General features: G+C 29.9%; 1 protein-coding gene across 5 annotated transcripts; it reads left to right on the top strand.

The window, feature by feature from the left end:
- The first annotated feature begins 9,249 nt into the window (after positions 1-9,249).
- On the top strand, positions 9,250-22,294 carry LOC113547828 (soluble guanylate cyclase 88E-like). Of its 5 annotated transcripts, none has more exons than XM_026948348.1 (14): positions 9,250-9,565; positions 12,746-13,002; positions 13,102-13,228; positions 15,115-15,293; positions 15,361-15,542; positions 15,731-15,854; positions 15,936-16,071; positions 16,213-16,339; positions 16,490-16,694; positions 16,750-16,896; positions 16,988-17,120; positions 17,306-17,509; positions 17,597-17,851; positions 20,515-22,294. In XM_026948348.1, the coding sequence occupies exons 1-14, from the start codon at positions 9,412-9,414 to the stop codon at positions 21,378-21,380; spliced, it is 3,096 nt and encodes a 1,031-aa protein (XP_026804149.1). In that variant the 5' UTR covers positions 9,250-9,411; the 3' UTR covers positions 21,381-22,294. The 5 variants fall into 5 exon arrangements, with proteins under 5 accessions (XP_026804149.1, XP_026804148.1, XP_026804152.1 ...); XM_026948347.1 differs by having other exon boundaries at positions 17,306-17,533; XM_026948351.1 differs by having other exon boundaries at positions 12,828-13,002; positions 17,306-17,533; positions 20,515-21,380.
- Positions 22,295-24,195: the final 1,901 nt, after the last annotated feature.

The raw sequence follows: 24,195 nt of genomic DNA, 5'->3' as shown, positions 1-24,195 counted from the left end.
TCATTTATTCTAAAGTTATAATGCGTATCAGTTTTAAATTGTTAATACTTATTTTTATATAGGTAATTCAAACGGTTCTGGGTCAATCGATCGACAACCATTTGACCGACAGGACAATCTACCGACAACCAAAATACCGACAAGACAATTTACCTTTAATTTATATTATTCTTATTTTAAAAAATCTCCTCATAATGTATATAATTGACTATGTTAATAATACATTTTTTATGATATTGTATTATAATAATATTGATAATAATTGTTTTATAATAAATATAAGTAATAGCTAGTAAAGTATCATAATAAAATAATTAAAAAAATAATTCGTTATACAATAAAAAAAAAATACTTAAAACTAAAAATAATATATAAATATATGCGATTTTGGAATGTATATTACATGGTTAGGTTGCTCACAAGTAATACCTCGAAGATACTCCAGATTGAAGTTTTACTTGTCATAAGAACATACACTAGACTACTAGAGGCAAAACCCTAGAATTGTCACCGAAACCAACTTGTGCGTGAATTGTATATAGTTGTGTAAGAAGAGTGGGCACTGTTTTAAAAGTACCATCAACTATCCAAAACATTGATTGACTGGGTTTTTGAATGTTGCTTACAGTAGAAAATGGCATCGGCGTTGGAATGAATTGGTAGGAAGAACTTATATTGGTCTGTTTACGCTGATTAAAGAACTTCAGAAAGAACAAGTTAAGGTTGATGCAGATATCGAAGCAATTCTTCGAGAAACTCCAAAGTCACGCCCAACAAATCTTCAGCGAAAACATAAACAGCGCTTAAACACTGCTTTTAACAATCGTGAAGGTAAGACACATCTGGAGTATCTTCGAGGTATTGCTCACAGAGTCACAACCTAACCATGTAATATACACTTTAGAATCGCATAAATTTATATATTATTTCTAGTCTTTTATGTATTTTTTTTTTTTATTATATAACGAATTATTTTTTTAAAGATTTCATTATTATACTTTACTAGCTATTACTATTTACTATCAATATTATTATTATACAATATCATAAAAAAATGTATTATTAAGCTAGACAATTATATTCATTATGCGCAGTTTTTTTAAAATAAGAATATAAATTAAAGATAAAATTGTCTTGTCAGTATTTTGGTTGTCGTTAGATTGTTCTGTCGGTCGAATGGTTGTCGGTCGATTGTCCGCCTCCTAATGCAAACACATTACCATGATTAAATATTTGAAAGCATTTAACTAAAATGTGTATTAATTACATAAGTGATTTACTGATAATTGTGTAATACAAAGACAATAAGGCAAGAGTTTAAATCTTATAACAGATCAATTTAAAGGTTCGTATACTTGGGTCCAAAATATTTTAAATATGAAATAAAGTTTTAAAAGTATCGAAGTATAGTAATTTACAAAGAAAAAATTAAATTATAATTTCAAATAAAAAACCTTTTTTACAATAAATAAGTTAGTATTACTCTTTATAGTGCTATTCATACGAGTACTAATTTGATTATAAAAATTATATTTTTTTCTCAAACTATTAATTTATACAGATTACACAGTTAATTATATTAAGTAGTTTTTTTTTTTCATACAATTTAAATGGTGAGTAACAAAACAGCATTTTTAATAGTAGTTTTGTAAATAAATATTTTTGTTTTATTACTTATTAATAAGGTAATAACTCCATTAGGCACGTATATGCAATTACAATTATATAAGTCGATTCTATAAAATGTTTTCAATTTTAGAGTTAAAAGAATATTATTAGACTTAAGATGAGGAATTTTTTGTTGAAATATTAACCTTGCTCAATATTTTTGTTGAGATATAAATTTAACGAGAGAGTGCTTTTACATTCATAATAAATAATATCATACTTTCTACATTAAACACAACACTGACATTATTTTGAAAAAAAATTTTGATATACCTACCAGCTACGTCCTACATATTATATATTTCACATAAACGTAACGAATTAACCCGATTGTATTCTATACATATTTAATATTTATGTACTGCGTTAGGATCTTCGGCTAATATATTATTGTGTGATACATGAACTACCGAGGCCGATCATTCGCTAAACGCTGTAAAAGGACGTTTAACGTCGATCAACCCCCGGTCGCAATATGTTACAACATGTGCACATTTGTTTAATCAAATATGAATTATTTCAAATCGATCATTTGCGCTAACCAAAAACAAATGATTTGGTTACGGTACATAGCTTTTTATGCGAGTAACAAAACTGGTGGTTTTACGAATAAAAAGTGGACGTGTCGTTTAAAACGTGGTGTAACTATTATCAATTAAAAAAGTCCTATCTTTATTTGACGAACCAATCACAGACGATGCCGATGGTGTCAAGCGTATTATACATATATATATATATATATATATATATGTATATATATGTAGATGGCTCGGAGTAGTGTTTGTTTGCCGATATCGACGATATAATCAAGGCGAATACAAGTATTATAATATACAAGTACTTATAAGCGGATAATTTAATCATCGACGTTTTTAGAAAAAAAAATTCTACCGGATTAAATTTAAAAATATAATTGTTACCATTTAAAAAAAATTAATTGATTTTGCTGTTGGTAAGATTGCGTGATGATTTTTTTTTTTATTGTAATGAAAAATTACTATTTAAACATATAGACACGTATATTTTTTGGTTTTTTTTTTTTTTTTAATTCCATAAAATCGAACCAGAACCATTAAAAAAACCACCCGAATGACTACAATATGAGATACACTCGATATATCATTATATACGATTAGATTAAACGTAAAAATAAATACACATACTTAAATCAATTATGTATGTACTTTTTTATAATAATGTCTTTAAATAAAAATAAAATAAAAAAAATCATAATAATAATTCCCTGATTTTTAACTGGCGATAATGCAGTTTGAGTGTTTGACTGGTCTGAGGTTACTGCGGTATGCGTATTCGACATTGTATGCGCAGTGAGTATTGTCTAGGGATGCCATGCTTGCCGGTTTAGAAATCGTTTTTGAATTTAGCGTTACGGTATACCGATAAAGTGGTTTGCACGGCTAATTGTTCTAAAATTAAAATTCAATAATTGGTGTTAACATTATGTTTTTCACTAAACATTTCAAGTAGAATAATAAAATATTGTTAAAATGAGTAATAAAATAATCAAGTTGATTACATGACTGATTGACGAAACATATATACTTAAAAATACTCTTCATAGCTTGGTGACGACATTTATTGACGGTATTCGTTCATTGTTTTCTCGTTCAGTCACGGAATTTTTAATATAGTTTATTATAATAGTCTATAGTTCATATCGTTTGTTGAGAATTATGTCCGTTAATCATTACGGTTTTTAAAATTAAATTATTTTATACTTCATGAACGCAATACGTCGTAAAGTACAAATGTATTGCTTGTGGTATAACGGTTACGAAAAAATAATATCAGGATCAGCGGCGGAATAATTTGGGTGTTGCAAGTGTATCATTTCAAAACACTTAAAAGTATATTGGCAAGTGTTGTTTAGCAACACCGAAAATATTGAAGTTTGAAAGTTTGTTAGATTCTTAACTAAGCAATGAATGTATTGATTTTACAATGATGTGTTTTTTTTTGTGTTAAAAAAATTGTTTTACCAGGAATCCAAATTAATTTTTTATGAGCATTTCAAGTTCAAATTTTTACGACATTTGATATTTACCCGTAAAATAAGTAATAACTATTTCTTCACAAACAATTATTGATATTTTGTTGTATTGTGTTGTATATCAAAAAAAAAAAAATAATAATAATAAAAAAAAGAAAATACTTGACATTTTCATCAAATGTTAATTCTATAATGTTTATATAAAAGTACTGCAGAGTGCGGTCAAAATTCTTGAAAATGTAATACAATATTCCACACAAGCTGTTTTTGTATCAGTATAAATATATTAAAAATACACAAGTTCAATTAAGACCTATCTTCACTGTTTTATGGTTTTTACAGAAAAATTTTATCACATTTTGAGTTAATATAATACGGTTAAAATATATATTAGGTAGGTACTTATAATAATACTATTAATATGAATGCAATATTTTCGGAAAAAATTATATCATTATAGGCGGACATTTGATTGAATTTGTAGGGGGCTTTAATAATCTAATGTAAAGTGACCACGTACCCCTTCTTTTTTTTATACAAAAGTATAACATATTACCTTCGATTTTTGGGGGTCTCCCAAACTAAAATATACAATTTTTATAGCTAAGACTTAAAAATTGAATACAACATTTGTCATAACTAATTCATAATATATAGGTACTATAACCAAAAAACCTTATACTTATATAAGTACAATATTTTTTACTGATATTTTAAATTTAAAATTGAATAAAACTAGATATTTAAACAAAGGATAATGAATTTAGTTATATTTTGTTTTAATTTAAAAAATATTATCCATGGCTATTTGAAACTCTTAACTTGTACTATGACATTTTATTTATACATTACAAAATGACACATTAAAATGCAATGTTATTGGAAAAAATTAATTCAGCCTACTGTATGATTAATAATAATATAAATTATTTTGATAGCATTATAAATATACAACGCAACATTTAATTATTAGTATTTTGTTATATAGGCTGACAAACCATCTTCACTCAGAACTGTTTTCATATGCAATGATACATATTTGGATTTAAATCTAACGTATGCGTTAAAGTGACTTACTCCTCAATGACGAGGTTCACTCTACACCATCTGTACGGCAGAAGTGCAAAGCAGATTACCTACTTACGTTTTGCATTTAATAATTTATTTACAATCTATACTCTATCCGTGTATAATAAGAACATTTTGATCTAATACCAAATTTGGTTTATTAGATTTTCCCTCTATAGATTTTGGTTATTTTGTTATATTTGATACCTTTGGACACATTTTTCCTTCGTGGAAATTCAATTAATCAATGTGTATACCTACTGTGTAGTTAGATAAACACCGGTGTGGAAACGCAATAATGGTGTTTACTTTTGGTAGATGATGATGGATTTACTGAGTTGAGTCATAAAGTTTCGGAAGCCTATCGTTTACTTTGGATGGTTCAAAGAGATTTTTGAATGAAAACAAAGTTAAAAAATACATGTGGCATCGACGAATTCCATTGAGCGATTGCCAAAATATAATTGTTTTTTTCTTATATTTCGTCTTCGATGTAACGCTATACGATTAGGTATTTTGCTTAGGTGTCTAAGGCGGTAGTAGTGTAATAATATGAATTCTTTAACACATGTAAAATTGTGGTACCTACAGTGCCGCCGTCACCGTTCTGCGCGAATTACGTCCACCGAACGCGTTCAATGTTTCCGGTTGACAAACTTTGGTTATGACCACCATAGATTTTGGTAACGAACAAAGTTTTGCTATACGATTCACCAACGACTGCACTGCAGTAAACTTGGTCGATACTTGACTAAGCGAATTAAAAAAAATAAACATTACTTCCACCAGACAATTTTTGACAGAAACAGTGATTAAAAAGAAACGAATCTATTTTTTTTATTCAATACACGAGACGCAAAAATTAAAAAAAAAAATGATTTAACTTAACATTAACTAAAATGTTTTAATTTCATATTTTTAGAATTACCTGTGGATTATATATAAAATAAACCGTTGACTAGTGAATTATTAAAAAAACTAAATTATACATATATGATATTTTAATTTTAGTTTAACGGTTATTATAATATTATTTAAAATTAAAATAATTCTATCTTATCAAAAAATTAGGTTAACTTGAATCATAAATTATGTTTGACTAAATAAATAGGTTTTTTTTTTAGTTGTATTTTGTTCTTTCTTGTAATGTATATAGTTTTAATTTTTTTGGTTTCTATTGACTTTTATTTTTACAAAAAAAAAAAAGATTAATAAATAATAAAATTAATCAAATTAATAAACTCGATAATTAAATCAACGGAAATTGAAATAATACTCTGTTATTACAATTAATAGATAAAATATAAATAACAATATATGAATAATAGAAAAATATGAACTTTAATAAAAAAGCAAAACACATCTATAATTTAATAACAATTTGCCTACTTTTTTATTAGTATAGTATAACATGTAATTTTTATTTCAATATTCATCTAGTACATGATATTATGGACACAATTGTTTTCACTTCGCTGGTTATTTCGTTTTTTTTTTTTTTAAACAAGAGTTCTCTCAAGTCTTTAATACAAGACAAACCACGATGTTATTAAAAAGAGTTATAACAAGAAGTCAATGATTTCATCTGAAATTATTGAAGTGTGAACAATAAATTAATTTTATAGGTATTTTTTCTCAAAAATATTTACTTGTAGATCAAAGTGAAATAAAAATAGTAAAAAAATCAATGTAGAAATGTTTTGTCTCTTCGAAAGTTATGTTGGAGCATTGCACCCTTTGCACTACATTTAATCCCAATTATTTTCTCTCGAATGCTCACTATACCACGAACCCTCTATTAATGTTTTCGTAGTCCGTTGACTCTCATCTTATAATTTAGCGTGGGTCTTTATAATAGGTGACATAAAAACAATTTTATTTCTGGTACTGTATTCACATCAAAATCGATTACATACATGCTAAACAAGTTTATTACTTTCATGGGTCATCCCAAGCGGTCTGCGTGCAATATTTCTGTTTGCGGTCCAGCGCGATTCTCCCACCCCTATTTCTATCCAACTTTTTTATTATGGCCACTTACAACTAACTCTACTGTATTTAAATGTATAGGTACGTTGTTTCGTATTTATATATTTATTTTATTAGATTAACTTTAGAAATGTTTAACTTAAAGTTGAGCACATATTAAACATGACTTCCATTTTAACTTGTATTTTCATACACCTATTTTAGTGGTATAATATATTATACATTGATATAATATATTTTTATATTGAAGTTAAGTGGACGTCTAAAGTTAAACATTCAATATTTCGGTTAACATATTATAGTACATGCCATGTACTACGTGGTATGCAACTGATTTATTTTTTTCTGTAAATTGAATTCTGCTTTCAAAATATTTAAAATCCTCATTGTAAAAGTTGTGTTAAAATTCAAATACTTATGTTATGTAACACGTTTTAATAAAATTATGATGATACGTGAATTTATTAGTGTAATTTAAAGTGTTTTGTGTGTACTATCTTTTTCAAATATATGAATAAATATGAAAAAATGATAGGTAATATAAAAGTTCTATAATATGTACACTGCTTACAGTCATAAAATCAATTAATTCACGTAAAAATATTACGTTGGCCATCACGGATTTTGAAATTTAGGACATATGTATTTTATATTATTGGAAATATCCGATTTTATTTCGCAGTATAAAATCTACAGCTTTAGAACCAATTTATAGCTTTAGGACCAATCGCTGCTTAGGTTATGTCCATAAATATTCTATTGTTTATGTGTATCAGCAGTAGAATCCTCAAACATTTTCACCGCGATTTATCAGCTTTTGGATAAATCTGCGCTCGTTTACCGTGCAGCCCTCTATAGCCGAACACTGCGAATAGTTTTGCGTATAACACTATTTTTATGAGATTTAAAGATGTCACTCGGTATCTTTTCTTTTCTATAAATAAAAATGGTCGTTTTAGTGAACCATTGACGATACAAACCCGCTAGTACCCCCTATACCCACGCGGACATAGATCTCGGTTACCATTGTTTCTTTAAGTATTTTCTGCAGGTGGCACATGCTTACCACACGGCTTAGTGTTTTATCAGTAGTAACATACGTATCGGAATGACGTGGTAAACGAATGTTTTACATTGTTATTGTTTTTAAAATATCTGTAAATAAAAGTATGATAATATATTATATGGCAATACGTAGATAATATGATGACTATTATTTACAATATTAATCGTTTGAAAATTAACAGAGTGTACCTACGTGATGTTACTATACTATAAGCTTAGTGTTATTGAATTGTGTGTATGTTAGGCATTACAATATATTATTTTCTATTAATATAATGAAATGAAAAAGCCACACCTAACACGACAGGCCACACATCATGTTTTTTCATACCACGTTGATTTAAATACCACAGTATATTATATACATAACTTTGAAACAACAACCGTCAACCGTATCACGAGTCTTACGAATATCCGATTCGACAAATTGCGTACCTAGTTATACGATAAAATAACTATTCAACTTTAAACCCATTCCGTCCAAAAACGAATGCGACGGCGATCTGAAACAAATGTACTGTTCGTCCTTGTTTCAGATATTGTAGTCACGCGTTCGAAAATAGTAATAATAATAATTGAACGTCTCAAAATTTGGTTTGCAATTTCTTAAAGTAACATAACAAAAAACACACACACACACACACACACGCACTAGAAAAACATTCTATGATGCCTTTTAAAACGTTCGAATCGTAACTGTGGGTGGCACGTTTTGACGTGGTTCCCCAGATGGGATGTTTTTCGCACACGCCTTGACAGGCACACACACACACACACACACACACACACACACACACACACACTGCAGAGCAATGTCGATAAACCGCCGTCCGCCGATACCACCGGGACCGAGCGCCCCATCGAACTGGTCTTGTCGTAAAACGTTTCGCGAAACGATTTCGTGCGCCGCGCAAAATTAATTCAACCGCCGCCGCCGCCGTCGTTACATTAGCATATTATTAATACGACGGCGTAGCCATATACCTACCCGTATTGTCGTTATTGTTATTATTGTCATTATTTTATCGACGCATAACAATAATATCGTAATACTAATATATTATTATTATTTATTGTAACTCTTCATTATGCGCCGGCCGCGACGTTTCGTGCACAGGGACAATCGAAAACCAGAAACGCGTAACGCACGTTAATTCGTCGTCGAGTGTTTGGCGCTCGCGGTGCAGTGCCGCCGCAGCGGTAGGACGGCGGCGCGTGGCAGGGCCATCGGGAGACGACGAGAGAGCTGAGAATAATAATAATAATATCATAACGATAAAATAATAATGGAAAAAACGGCATCGGAGAGGGCGAGGGCCGAGGACACGTCGTCGTTTGGGGCCTATCTCGCCGCCGCCGCTGCCGCCGCCGCCGCCGCTGCCGCCGCCGCCGCCGCCGCCGACGCTGCCGACTCCCGAGTGCCAGCCGTCGTCGTCGGCCAACTATCGCCGCACGCACTGGTTGATTCACACATTTCGACGACGGTCTGCCCGCGCCGCACTATGATTCTGGTGGAGATTTCACGTGCCGTCCGCTGAGGAGCCGCCGCGACGTTTCATTCTTTTTTTCGCGAAAAAACCGACGACGATAAACGGCTTTGTACATATTTGATGCTAATTAGTAATAGCACGACGATCCGCCCAACACGCGATACTACGATAACATATAATATACGCATTGAGTATACGTCTTATGCGACATATCGTCGTTATTATTATTATTATTGTTATCATTATAATATAATCGCGGTGTGCAACAAAACACGTGAGTACAGAGAATTCGATATTAATGATATTCTCGTATTATTGTCATTATTAATATTATTAGTGTGTGTGTATACCTACTTACGTTTGCGCGTGCGACGTTATTATATCGTTTCGAGTTTCGACGTCGCGGTATTTATTTATTTTTACTACGCCCTCGCATACCCAAGGTGCCATCAATTTCCCCAAAAATAAACTATTGTTTTTACGAGGTTTTTCATTTTTTACAGCTTTCTGTTTTTATTTTTTTTTATTTAAGCTCGAAACTTTTTTTTTACGACCGCGCAAAAGACAATAATTTCGAAACCGTATGCAGGTCTACCGTCGACCGGCAACGCTCCCGCGCAAACGGTTGCACATCAAAATCATTCTTTTCGAGATCCATTAGTGCGCGAACCCACTGGGTGTACTTAATTACAGTCTTGTTCGTAACTTTTAATAATTTAATATTTTATTCGCGATTTTATAGCTCAAATGCTGTTTGAACAATTTAAAATATCATTATAATGTCACCGTTCGTTTTTTCAAATTACTATACAAAGTACAATAGTTGTATTCTTCCGAAATAATGAATTGTATAAAATACTACAGCTTCAGAGCTTAAAAAATGTTTTTTTTTTATGTGGCGCGAAAACGCTTTTTACGCCAAATACGTTTTACACTTAGCTATATATTGTCAGATTTTTCAATTACGCGTACTTACATGAATAAGGTGTAATAGGTTCCTATAAATTCATTGCAAAACGTCATTGAGTATACTAGTAAACTGTCGCGTCGGTTCTGTGGACCTGTAGAAGGTCATACATAGACGAATTGTGAGCAGCAAACATAACGTGATCGGAATGGATCACGGCATATTCGAAATACCTACTTGCTGTTGTGATGTTTGCTTACCCACACACGATTCCATTTAAAAATTATGTATACACAACTCATAATTTCATGGTCCAAAATGGCATGATATATTTTATTATGGTATAGGTAAATTGAAGTGCGATTCAAATAGACATAATGTAAACCAAACGACGTTAAATTAAACTTACAATTTTTTTTTTTTTGAATTTAGTGATTTTTAAACCATAGGATAAATATTGTAACACATATCGCAATTTCCGTCTAATCAATAAAATATATTGCGTATTGTATAAGATGAAATTAAATGAAAACTTGATTTAATATTTATTTCTTAAGAATATAATAAAAACAAATAAATAATAATACATTATTGATAAATTATTAAAATATTTTCGAGAATCTAAAAAAATTGAAAATTAAAGTGTTCATTATTGTCAATAAGTATCTAAATACTTTATCAATAAAAAATATCAATATAGTAAAGATACTTATTAATTATTATATTTTATTTAAATATAACTATTCATATATAATTTTAAACTTGACAATTTATTATGTTTATACATTTAAAACAATTTGAATATTACGTTTATGAAAAAAAAAAATTCATTCCATAAAAAATAAAATATACACATAAAAATAAAATAAATTTATTCTATAATTTGAAAATTTACAGCTGTAAAGTACGAACAATAATTCTAAGCTTTGAAATTAAAGTTGGGACTATAGAAATCATTTTTTCATGCTAATAACTTTTTTTATTGTCCGAATATAATGTTTTATTCAGAATGTAGCACAGAATGAATTTTTTATAACGAAATAAAAATCTATAGATTTTTTTATTTTTGTTTGCTATTTTATATTTCTAAAAGTGCACTCACAATTATGTGTCTACATATATACTAGTCAAAGATCAAAACGTTTATAAGATTAATAATTGGCTAAGTTATTTTAAAACGTAGTTTCTATATATTTGTATGTTATAATTAAATTTAAATAAGGATTATATTAGTTGTAAGCGAACAATCCAATTTTTCTCTTTCAAAGTATTTTCATCTAATTTGACAAAATATTAGCATCTCGTTAGAATTAATAGTTAGATTAAATGTCTTAATTTTAATTAATTATTTTCTTAAATTTTTTTAAGATTTGATTTCATCAAAAGTTTATAAATTTGTATATTATTTTATAATGTGACATAAAAAAATATATGATGTCTGAAAATGACATCTCGTAACCGTACTCTTATAGTTGAAAGGAAATTTACGACACCTTGGATATTAGACTTGTGAGCTTATGCAATGACCAGATGTTTCTATGGCGACGACATTTAGAGTAATTTATAGCTCGAAATCATTGCACCTGTGTGAAAAGTACGTTAAAAAGAAACACCCTATCCTACCGCGTAATTGGCACACCAATAGTGTCCCGTTTACATCGAGCCAAACGTTTCAAATTAATAAATACTTGTCACTAACAAAACACAGGTATAAAATTAAACGTCTAATGGGATGTTAGTAATTTCAGATTTCACTCGCAATGGTACCGCTAAATATTTGTTAGTATCAAACACGGGCATAGAATTAAATGGCAAACGGCTAAAATTGTGATTTCAGAACATGCGATTGTGTCGTTGAATATATTGGAATTGAATTAAGCATGAGTATTTTTCAAGGAATAAAAACGCAATGGCTGTGTCACGTATTTTTTTACTCAATAATTTAAAATGGGATAATAAAGAATGCTAAACAGATCTATATGTATAAAAGAAATATAATATAACCCATATTATAATCATACTATATAACAAAATAAATGACAAAAGGAAAATCGTGATTGAAATATGATCAGATTCGATGGTTTTCTTTTTTTTACTTTTTAGCTTTGAAAAATTTGTCGTGCATGGATTAATAATTAACACAAAAGTCTTTTATGCTTAAAGTTATCAATACACTGGTAAGGTTTTGCTTATAAATCGTATCAAAAAAGACTTTAGAATTGATGGTAATGTGTGATTTGTGATTCGTAACTCATCGGGGAAACTACAAAAATAAAAATAAAAGCTGCAAGCTGCGTGTCACTGATAAACAAGAATTGAGCACAGTAAATAATGTATTATCAAACGAGGGGAACCTTTTTTATACAATTTACGTTTGATATCATATTACTACTTTGTGTTTGGTAAATTAATTGAAATATATATATATTATATAAATTATTATTTCTTAAGTTCTTTTTAGATTTTTTATTATCTAAGAACACATTTTACGGTTGGGGCCATTGGTTTGAAACGTTTTATCTAGTCTTTTTTAAACCAATTTCACAGACAGTTTGGTCCAATATCTCCAACACAAGGCTCCGGTCAAAACACGTCGATATCAATTCATAAAGCGACTATTCTATTTCAGATCAAAAATGTACGGGCTTTTATTGGAAAACCTCTCGGAGTATATAAAAAAAATGTACGGCGAAGACAGATGGGAAGAGATTCGGCGAATGGCCAATGTGGACCAACCTAGTTTTAGTGTACACCAAGTGTATTGTGAAACGCTTATTCCACGACTAGCGAAAAAATCCCAACAAGTATTATGCACATTTAACCACATTCATAAAAATTATTCACATAAGTGTATTTTATAATAGCATCAATTCGTTTAAACTCGTATTTGATGTGTTTTTAAGGTGCTTGGAATTACGGAAAAAGAATTTTTTGAACAAATGGGAGTTCATTTTGTCAGTTTTGTTGGCCAATACGGTTATGATAGAGTACTATCGGTATTGGGACGACACATGAGAGACTTTCTAAACGGTATGCAATAAATTAAAATCACAAATTTAATTATTGTTTAATCTATTTTAAAACGACTTTGATAGGTACATAGAAGTTTCGCTTTTTAATCTAACGTTGAAATCAATAACTCTCTGTAATTATTTTATAGCACGAATGTATAATCCAAATTTCACGATAACGGTTATTTATAGAACAAGTAGTAACGATTCATAAGTTTCATTCATGCGCTTATTCGTGACTTGAATCAATAATGCACGTTTGACCTTAAAATATATGCGTTCGTATTATGTACACATGTATGAAACCCTACCTTCTCCATTATAATATGCACTTCAAATTAAACTATCATTGTGCATAGAATAATATTGATTATTAATGAAAAAAAAAAAAAATAAGGTTTCGTACCGATCATTTGATAATCTGTGCACAACGATATTATTATACGGACGGTATTATATTATTGTAATAAAGATAGTTCACAAACTCAACTGATATAAATACCTAGAATATTAGCGACGTAAAATAAATGTATATGGCATTTGGTAAAATAAATGTTTCGAAATATTAATTATAATTATGTTAGTACCTATTCTTGTTTTGTTCGACAATGAAATAAACATTAGCTCTGGAATTTTTATATATTTTATATAAATCATATTATATTGTATTACTCATATAAATTTATAATTTTTATATGATATGTATATAGTATATAATTCGCTAATCGTTATTCACTACCTTTCCACTTAAATGTTATGAATACATACTAGTACAACAGTAGTACCTACTACCTAACTATTTGTTATTTTTTATAATATTCAAGTATCATTTTTATAAAAAGAAAAGTTGTTCCGACTAATATCTTTATACTTGAATTTTCAAAAATTTAACTGTGTTATTTTTTCTACGTTTTTTCTTTATTTATTATGCGTATGCGTATTTTTTCATTTTCTTTTTTTTTTCTTCTAGTCTTAACTTTATTTTTCATATTTTTATCTGATTCTATTTCTCTAAATTATCTTAATACTATAAGCTAGGTGCATTTATATATTTATAATATATTTGTATATTAAAACAACGGGTGCTTTTCTTCCGCTAATGCTTACAGAGAACCAATAGTGTCGCATACTACCCATTAATGTTCGTAATTGTTACACAGTTATGAAACAACAAAATGAGCAAACACAAACAAAAACATGAGATGATAATATTATGAACATACATTAAAACAATGTCTTATATTTTCTTACAGTTTCAACCTATAAAATATTATAACTCTTATGAAAGTATTTAATTTAATTCGTTTAATTAACATTATTATTTCTTATTATACCTGGATACTATATAATTATATTATAAGCAATGTATTTTATTAAATTGTACTATAAACCTAAATGTTTAATATAATAAAAGTATGTTAATTTAATTTAAAAACATTGTTATGTTTATTTTTAGTAATTTTTAAATAAGAAATTTCATTCAATTCAATATTTGTTATGTTTCATATAATTAAGAACATGAGTTGTTACACTTTTTTATTCCTCTGTTATTTATTAAAGTTTTTAATCAATACAAATAAAAATGGCAGGGGCACTAGATTAATTGTTTTTTTTATTGTTATATATTTGTAGTAAATTTATTGGATTGGTTATAACAACTAATAAAACATGTTGTAGCATGTTGTGAAAAAAAGATCCATTGGCATTTAGCAGTGTTATACACTATATATATACATTACAGTTAAAAAATAGTGGGAATACATTTTTTTTGTTTTTTAAAATATTTTATATTTTAAATAATCGGTTCTAAAATGTATTTAGATTTGGCTTTACTAATAGCCATACCCAATACCAATTATAAAAGCACTTGACAATATTTTAGAGATTGTATAAATTGGATTATAGGTTTGGATAATTTACATGAATATCTTAAGTTTTCATACCCAAGAATGCAGGCGCCTTCATTCATTTGTGAAAACGAATCTAGACAAGGATTGACATTGCATTACCGTAGTAAACGCCGCGGTTTCGTGTACTATACTATGGGCCAAATAAAGGAAGTGGCTAGGCATTTTTATCACAAGGTCGATAACACGAACCAATAGTAAAGTTCCAAGTCAACCTTTTTCAACGAGTGTGTAATAATTTTAGGAAATGCGCATTGAACTAGTTCGTGAAGAGATTTTAATGGATACAGTGCACGTGACGTTTCAATTGAAATTTGATAATAGAGCGTTCACATTAGCATCGATGACAATGACAAGGGAGGAAAAACATCTTCCAATAAGTGCATCGGTGCTGTTCGAAATATTTCCGTTTTGCATTGTGTTCAGGTCGATGACAAAAAACAGACGTAAAATTAATATTATTTCGCTTCATTAATTATTTTTTTTAGCTATTTTTTTTATTATTTTTTTTTTTCATAAAGATTTTTTATACACGTAATTAATTTTAAATCTGCAGAGGAAATAATAGCTGTACACAAAATACATGTATTGAACTGATATTATTTCTCATACAGCTCCAATATGATTGTTCAAAGCATTGGAAACTCATTGATGGTCATTCTACCAGATCTAGTTGGAAAACGGATTACTAATTGGTTTGACCTTGTTAGACCTTTGATAGCTTTTAAATTTCAAACGGTAAATATTTATATATATATATATATATATTAAATAAACAATTTAAACATTTAAAAAAATAACCAAACGTTTGTGAAATAGATTTTGAATCGAACGAATAATATTTTTGAGCTAGTTACTGTTCAACCAGTGCTTTCTAATCGACCAACAGACAGACACGTCATTCTAAGCGATGAATCTTATTTTTCCCCAGAAGAAAACAAACTTCGATTAAAAGGTATAAAAATATATTAATAAGGTGTAAGTCTATAAATCGTATATTAAAAATTAAATTCTAAATCGTTTCGTTATATACCCAAAACATATTATTTGAATTAAAAAACTATTACTAAATAAAGACAACCCTCGATTAATTTAGGACAAATGATTTATATGGACAATTGGCAAATGATGATGTACTTGGGTACGCCCGTGATGCCTGATCTCAATGCATTAGTTACTACCGGCTTATACATAAATGATCTCTCCATGCACGACTTCAGCAGGTTGGTTGTCAGTAAAATAATTCATTGGAAATACTTCGTTTATCTGTTTAATTGTTGTCAATAAAACTGTACACGATGGTTGATTACTAAAATACACGTGTATGACTATACAAATTGATGGGTGCTCGTTTCGTCTCTGTTATACCCCAGGGACCTAATGTTGGCAGGGACACAACAGTCGGTTGAATTAAAGCTGGCACTAGACCAAGAGCAGTTAAAGTCAAAAAAACTGGAAGAGTCGATGCGGAAACTAGATGAAGAAATGAAGCGTACTGATGAGCTGCTGTATCAGATGATACCCAAACAAGTGGCCGATCGACTGAGGTCGGGCGAAAACCCCATAGACACATGCCAAGTAATAAGTATTAAAATATGAATTGATTATTAATAGTACATAAATTATTTTTCAGATGTTTGACAGCGTGTCCATATTGTTTTCGGACATTGTCACGTTTACCGAAATATGTAGCAGAATCACCCCGATGGAAGTGGTTTCAATGCTTAACGCCATGTATTCTATATTCGACACACTAACTGAACGGAACAAAGTTTATAAGGTTAAACATCCGTTAACGGATACATCATATAATTTATGTCATGACAGCGTATTGCTAATTACAACTACACGAATTAAAAATACAATTTCAGGTGGAAACTATTGGTGATGCATATATGGTTGTTTCGGGTGCACCGATGACTGAAGACAATCACGCAGAAAAAGTGTGTGATATGGCATTGGATATGGTTGACGCCATTACAGATCTAAAAGATCCGTCGACAGGTAATTTTCTTTAATTTATAATTGTTTAGATACATTCATGACGTATAAAGTTTCCGCTGATGTCTTTGCGATATATTTTGAAAAGTGAAAACAAATTTAATTAGAAATCACATATTCACATTTTACACACATAACGAATTCGCTTATATATTATACGTACATATTATATTTTATTTTGGCCATAGGGTCACATTTACAAATCCGCGTCGGCGTACATTCCGGAGCAGTGGTAGCTGGTATTGTCGGCTTGAAAATGCCGAGATACTGTTTGTTCGGTGACTCGGTCAACACCGCATCTCGAATGGAATCCACGAGCGAAGCAATGAAAATTCATATATCACAAACCACTAGAGATCTGATTTCAGCATCGTACATGGTCAAAGAGCGTGGTGAGATTTATGTGAAAGGAAAAGGTAAGGGCCGCCATTGCTGTGGTCCTGGCGTGGTCTGTTTTGATTCCAAAATTTATTTTTCAGGCGCCATGAAAACGTATTGGTTGGAACACCGGGAAAGCCGACCACCATTAAGCCGGGTATTGCCACTGGCCAATTCTGATTTACCAGAATTGGAGTGGGAGCGTAGTGCCGATACGGTATTTGACATTGTGGAACGCAACACGGACATGACCATGCAGTTGGCCGAAGACAGGATCAGGACATACTCGCCAGTGACATTTCAAGAAGTGGCTAGGCACTCGATATCGCGTTCACCAGTTAGAGAATATTATCGAGGTTTGTACACAGCACTGCAACATAAACTAATATCTATTTGCGATGTCTTAACAATACTATTGTGTAATGTATAATAAACATTGTATGTTTAATACTAAAATCGTTCATTATACAGATTTATGCACCCTCAAAATATATTTTATTGTATATTTCTTCAACAGTAAACAGTGATCAATGAGTGGGCTATTAATCTATTATAATTTAAAAAGTTCTAAAATCTATCTTATTTGTGTGCAATCCTAAATGCTTAAATAATACAACACATTACGCGTAAATTATATAAATGAAATCGGAATATTTAAATAAAAAGTTCAACATTGTATGGTTAAATACAATATATTTTTAAGAACATATTATTCAAATATAAATAAATCTCAAAATGGTATGTACATTATTTTTTGAAATTAAATGTCATTTTTTTTCTCTTTTAGTCAAATTTTCTTATTATATTATTATATAGAATAGATGAATATAAAAAAAATATATATATATATAAATAAAATGTAATTTCTAACGTTAAAAATGATGAATTTCACTATAATATATTGGATACGTGAAATGTTTATTGTTATTATTTTTCAACCATTCATCTATTAAGGTTTCAATTTAAAAAAAAAACCATATTCTCTATAAAAAAATACAAGTAGTTTAAAATAAAATAACTTCTTAAACAAAAGATAGAAATGAATAAACTGATTCTAATTAGATAAGAATAAATGAAAATCATAAAAAGAAAACTAAATCAGATAATAAAAATATTTTCGAATAAAACAATGGTAGATGAAAAACCCTTTAATGCAATATATTAAAGAAAATAATAATCTAATAATCTTAAATTCTAAAGTATAAAAAAAAATGTCTAATTTTTACAATTTCCAAAACAATGCAGTAATTTCTTTGTAATTAAAATAACAAAATTGAATACTTTTTATGATAGCAATGAAGATTGAAAAATAAAATGTAAAAGATAATATTATAATCCTTTTTTTCTTTACGATCGTAAAGGTTTAGCGGCTAAGGTCACGAACTTACGAGCATTTGAATGTTATAGTTTACGATGGTATAATCTTTACTGTTCTTTGATCACTCGTAAATCATTAGAATGTTTTAAAGTTTTTTGTGTCTTATTCATATGGATTGAATTACTTTTATTATTGCAATAAAAATATTTCAAAAATAAAACGAGATTTCATTGACAACAATTAGGATCCATTTTTATATTTTTTTTTTTTTATTCAATGGTTACATTATAATTGTAAGGACTATTATTCTTTCGAATAGTGTACTTATTATCAATGTTTTACTTTTTGATTTTAATCGAATATTAATAATACTTACTATAATACAAATTTATTGTCTATTAGTTTATGAGGTTACATGTATTATCTAAAGCACTGATTTAACAGTTATTAAATTGAATTATTTTGAAAATATTATATACCCCTTTTTTTAGCAATACCAAATCATCTTTTAAAATCAATAATGTATGACTCGAATCACGTGATAAAATATAGAATTCATTGCAAAAACATAATACTGGTACGATATATATGTATTGTTTTACATATTATTGAGATTATTTTAAGCACCTACTTTATTTTATTTAATGCACCTATGCTGTACTTTAGAATAAGAATAATAAAAATAAAACATGATTTAAAGTTCATGTTTTATATTACCATAAAAATAACATAAAATATGTTTGCACACGACTTGAAAAATGAAAATGTACCATAAGCTTTTTAAACGAACTCTTAAATAATATTATTATGATAGTGCTTGTATTAAGTAATTTATTTTAAGAAAAACACAACGTTAAATATTATGTTACTTGTCTCTTATAAAATGAAATCTATTATGCGATGCATTAAGAGTAGGTAATGTATTGTCAATCATTATAATAGTTTTAAATAACAATACCTATAATTATTATGGTAACTATTATAAATTAGATCATGTTTTGATATACAACTTTTTGGTTTCAAGAATAATACACGCAAAACTTAATAGGTACTTAAATATAATTTATGTCAAACAATAAATAAATTAATAAAAATGTATTTTATTAACTAATAACTAATAATGAGGGCACATATTTTCATAAAATAATTAAAAGTATTATTATACTAACTCACAAATCCTACTTGCCTAATTATTATAATCCAAGATTTTATTTAGTCAAAAAGTAAGTCGAAACCTATTATACTTAAATGTGTAATTTAAATTTTATATTATACATTTAAATATCTTTACAAATCCATAAAACCGTAAAAATTAACTAAGAGAATAATTTGCTGAATAAACGTGTGTTATTAAAAACAATCTTTACAGAATGTGCATAGAACATTATTAACGAATGGCACAGTGTAAATATAAATATCAATAATTTAAGCAATATTCGTCGTTGTTTTTGTTTATTTGTATGCGTTTATAGAGTTCCTACTAAAACTAAAAACGTAATTTCTGCAATATTCTCCCTTTTCAGATCTATTCCATTAAATAAATTGTGTACAATTCTACAACAACAACAACAACAACAACGATATAATAAAAACAGTTGATATTTAACTTGTTTTCCCTTTGAAATGAGAATAATTAGATAGCCGTTTAATGTAACTGTCCTAGTCAAGAAAATAATAAACCGCGCGCCGTGAATGTTACAGAGTCCCGATCGAATTCAATAAGTTGCACGCCCATCGTGTCGCAGAAAGAGCTGCAACGGTTGACGTGTCTGAACAGGAGCTCGTCGCCGCTGTCGCGGTTTGCGAGGAAAATCGAACAGCTACCAAAGCCGCCGGACTGCACTTCCACTGCAGCTGTCGCGGTCGCCGTCCAGAGACACAGATACGTGAGAAACACAGTGGGCGGCCGCGGCGGCACGCAGACGGCTCCGTCGTCGCCGGAGACGCACAAGGAAGAGGACGTCTCGGCCGATTCGTCACCGCTACTTCCGGTAGCGCTTCCGGAACCACCCGCGGAGTCGGCGGCAATTTCGCAGTCGCCACCGTTGCCACCGCCACCGCCGCCACCGCCGCCGCCACCGCCGCCGGTCATTAAGTCCAATCCCGTTCTGGTGCACGTGGCCGATTACGTCTCGTCCGATTGCGTGGACAGCGTCGATTCGGACGATCAGCGGTCGCTGCAGACTAGAGACGCGGACGACCTGGGCGGATCGGACGTCGGAGGGGACCACCCGCACCCTTTCCCTGAGTCTTCCGACGACGATCTACCGCCGGACGACGACGAGGACGACGACGATTTGGACCTGTCTTCGGCGGGTCCCACCACTCCGCCGCCCAGATCGTCACCTTCGTCAGCGTCGCCGACCGACGCCGCCCGAACTGCAGTGACCACGTCCAAGTCGGACGGGCAGATATACGGCCGGCGGCGGCGGTGTGCAGACGACGAACCCGATGACGACGCGAGCACGTCCAGTCTTAACCGGCAGACTCAGTGCTGCATGAGATTCAAAACGCACCCGAAGTCGTCCAGGAAGCGATCGCAGTCCCACTCCTGCAAATTGATCTAATATGTCGTCGCATCACCCCCAAATTCGCTCGTGTATATATAATATATATTATATTCGTGTTAGCCGCTTCTATCACGCGCTGTTGTCCGCGAGTCGTGAAATAAAATTATACTTTACTACTATAGGTACTATATATATATGTATTCTGTACATATGTGTGTGTGTGTGTGTAAATTGTTTTTATTGAATATGTAGACTATAGACTTGTCGTGGTAACCGACATGCGGATCGATTGTAATAAAATCATCATAGTACGTAATAATAGATTCATTACCATAATATGCGAACACTGCCCAATACATTCAATTCATACAAGCATAATTAAATTATATGCGCTTACAGCGACGGTAACGATGTTTTGGGTTGCTTATAAAAACCCGTTAAAGCTTATTACCACCAATAGTCCAAACAATCAAATCGATAAAAAAAAAAAAATTCGACAAAGTTTATAATTCTATTGTAAAAATATCATACCACAAATTAGCCCCCTCTCCCGGTTAGGTCAAGCCCCCACTTTGCTGTTCATTACTAAAATGCGATCGTGCAGTAGTATACATTTAACAAAGTGTGCAACAACCGTGTATATTATGTTTAAATTTCTCCAAAATTATCAATAAAATCATCATCCTTTAAAATTAGTAAAATAAACAGAAAAGTATGTGGCATGAGTTTTTGAGAGTTTCTGCATAATTAGAGCTTCCGGTTTATTTTTGTGAAGCCTCATTAAACCGTTGTCATTTTACATAGCATATCATAATCATACGTATACCTATAGATAATAAAGTGGTGGATTTGTGTGTGTATATGTGTGTGTGTGAGTGATGCGAGTTAAATGTTTACAATCAAAATATCAAATTAAAGATATTAGTACATTTTATTTACATGAGAATAGTATAATATTTCAATAACCTATTTTAAATATAAATCACAAGTATGAAAGACCAAAAAATAAAAACAAATATACAAATATAGGTAATCATGTATTGAATTTTAATTTTTTTTTTTTTTTTACTTAATCGTTCTTGACCGATTATGTATATGTTTTGCATATTATCTTCTTATTATATAATACAACAATAGGTTTAGTTCCTAATTATTACTTGAATTTCTTTAACATTAATAATATTATGTATAGTAATATTTTCAATATTAAGTTAGATAATCTTAAATCTATACCTTATAAGATTTACGTTTTCCATGAAAAATTGACAGGCCCCTAACATTTTTTTAACGATCCCACATGGGACGAATACATAGCTAAAATGAGAAACATTCCAGGAATAGTGTAATCAGAACTGAGCTTATTTTCAACCTCTCCCAATAGACTATCTTTTTTTCAAATTCATTTTATCATACGCAGTGGTTTAGGTATTACATAAAATATGTATTCATAACTATTTGTTTTCTAAGGCTTTATAAATAATTCAATAAATATGTTATTCTGATATAATTTATTAAATTAAATAGATTCTTCCAACGACTTATTTAGATAAGTATTACCTAATCAATTAATTTAAGTTTCCCATTTCAAAAATAAAATGTCCCGTTAAAGCATTTGTGTAATATCGTAATAAACTTTAGATTTTATAAATTATATATTATTATATTTTGTAATCTTGGTTTCAATAATTATGTGAACAAGATTTAGATTTATAGATAAATCACAAAGTTGGCATGTTCGATTGAATCGGCCAAAACAATTTAGCTGGAATTTTTGAGCTTTTATTTGTACATTAATTTACTTATCTTTGATACTTTTAATTATGAGTGGTTTGGATTTGTTTTAAAATTATAGACATTGTCTAAGTTCTCTTACAATTGAATAATTTACTTTTGTATACATTATAAGTCAAATAAATACTATACTTTGTTTTATTTTATAATATATCGCCATTTATATTATCCACATTACTTCGAATGAAATTTGTATTTATTTATATAATTAGTTTTTACTTCAACATTATACTATTCAAATATACATAGGTACGTACTTAAAAAATATTTAAAGGTTTATACGTTTCTATAATGTACTTAGTATGTACTTACCTATATATTTAAATTAAGCTTTGACAAGAACTTTTGACTGCATTGTATACCTACACATGTTGGGAATCTTCATATTTCACGTGAATAGTATGACGTTCATACTTAACTGTATTATGTACAATTTTGTATTTACCATTCATAGTTTATGAACACTTATTGACAAAATATTATCATAGGAACTATTAAAATGAAAAATTCTTCGTTGTTTATTTTTCTGTCCATGTGGAAATTGAAAACCGTTCAACATCACTTGTCACAGTTATTGTATTTTGAATGAATTATGACCATGCGTGTGAACCATTAATGTTATTATGATTTCAAACTACACGTCGTGCTAACAGTGGCGTGCTAATTGATCGTTAATAAATATTTTGTAAATGTTATACAAACAAATTTACACCGACAAAAGAATTACAAATGCAATTATGTTTTACCAATAATATTAACAACTGTGTTTATATATTATTTTCCCATATTTTCATTAAAACATTTTATGAACCGTAACGAATAGGACCATAGGTTGGTACGTCATATATGACGGAATAAAGATAAATGTTATTATTATTATTATTATCTAATTATCATAAATATTATCCGAAGTTTCAATTAACTCTTTTTATAAATCATAAAAATGTAGTCTAACCTAAAAGTCAGCAATCTAAGTCTGGAAACTTTATAATTGAATAATTACAAACTTCATAAACTTTATATTTAATGACCACGTAAGTAACTTTAAATTTTATTATTAAATAGGTAGGTCGTAGGTACC

This window comes from Rhopalosiphum maidis, chromosome 1 (assembly GCF_003676215.2).
Source record: "Rhopalosiphum maidis isolate BTI-1 chromosome 1, ASM367621v3, whole genome shotgun sequence".
NCBI lineage: Eukaryota > Metazoa > Arthropoda > Insecta > Hemiptera > Aphididae > Rhopalosiphum > Rhopalosiphum maidis.
Note: the sequence above shows the minus strand (reverse complement) of the source record. Positions and strands in the feature narration are given on the sequence as shown.

What these genes read in the sequence shown, in the direction of transcription:
- LOC113547828 (XM_026948347.1), top strand. Translation starts at nt 9,412, where the DNA reads ATGCTAATTAGTAATAGCACGACGATCCGCCCAACACGCGATACTACG. An exon ending in CCGTTTTGCATTGTGTTCAG is followed by an intron (nt 15,543 to 15,730) that starts GTCGATGACAAA and finishes TTTCTCATACAG; the next exon opens with CTCCAATATGATTGTTCAAA. An exon ending in AAACAAACTTCGATTAAAAG is followed by an intron (nt 16,072 to 16,212) that starts GTATAAAAATAT and finishes CGATTAATTTAG; the next exon opens with GACAAATGATTTATATGGAC.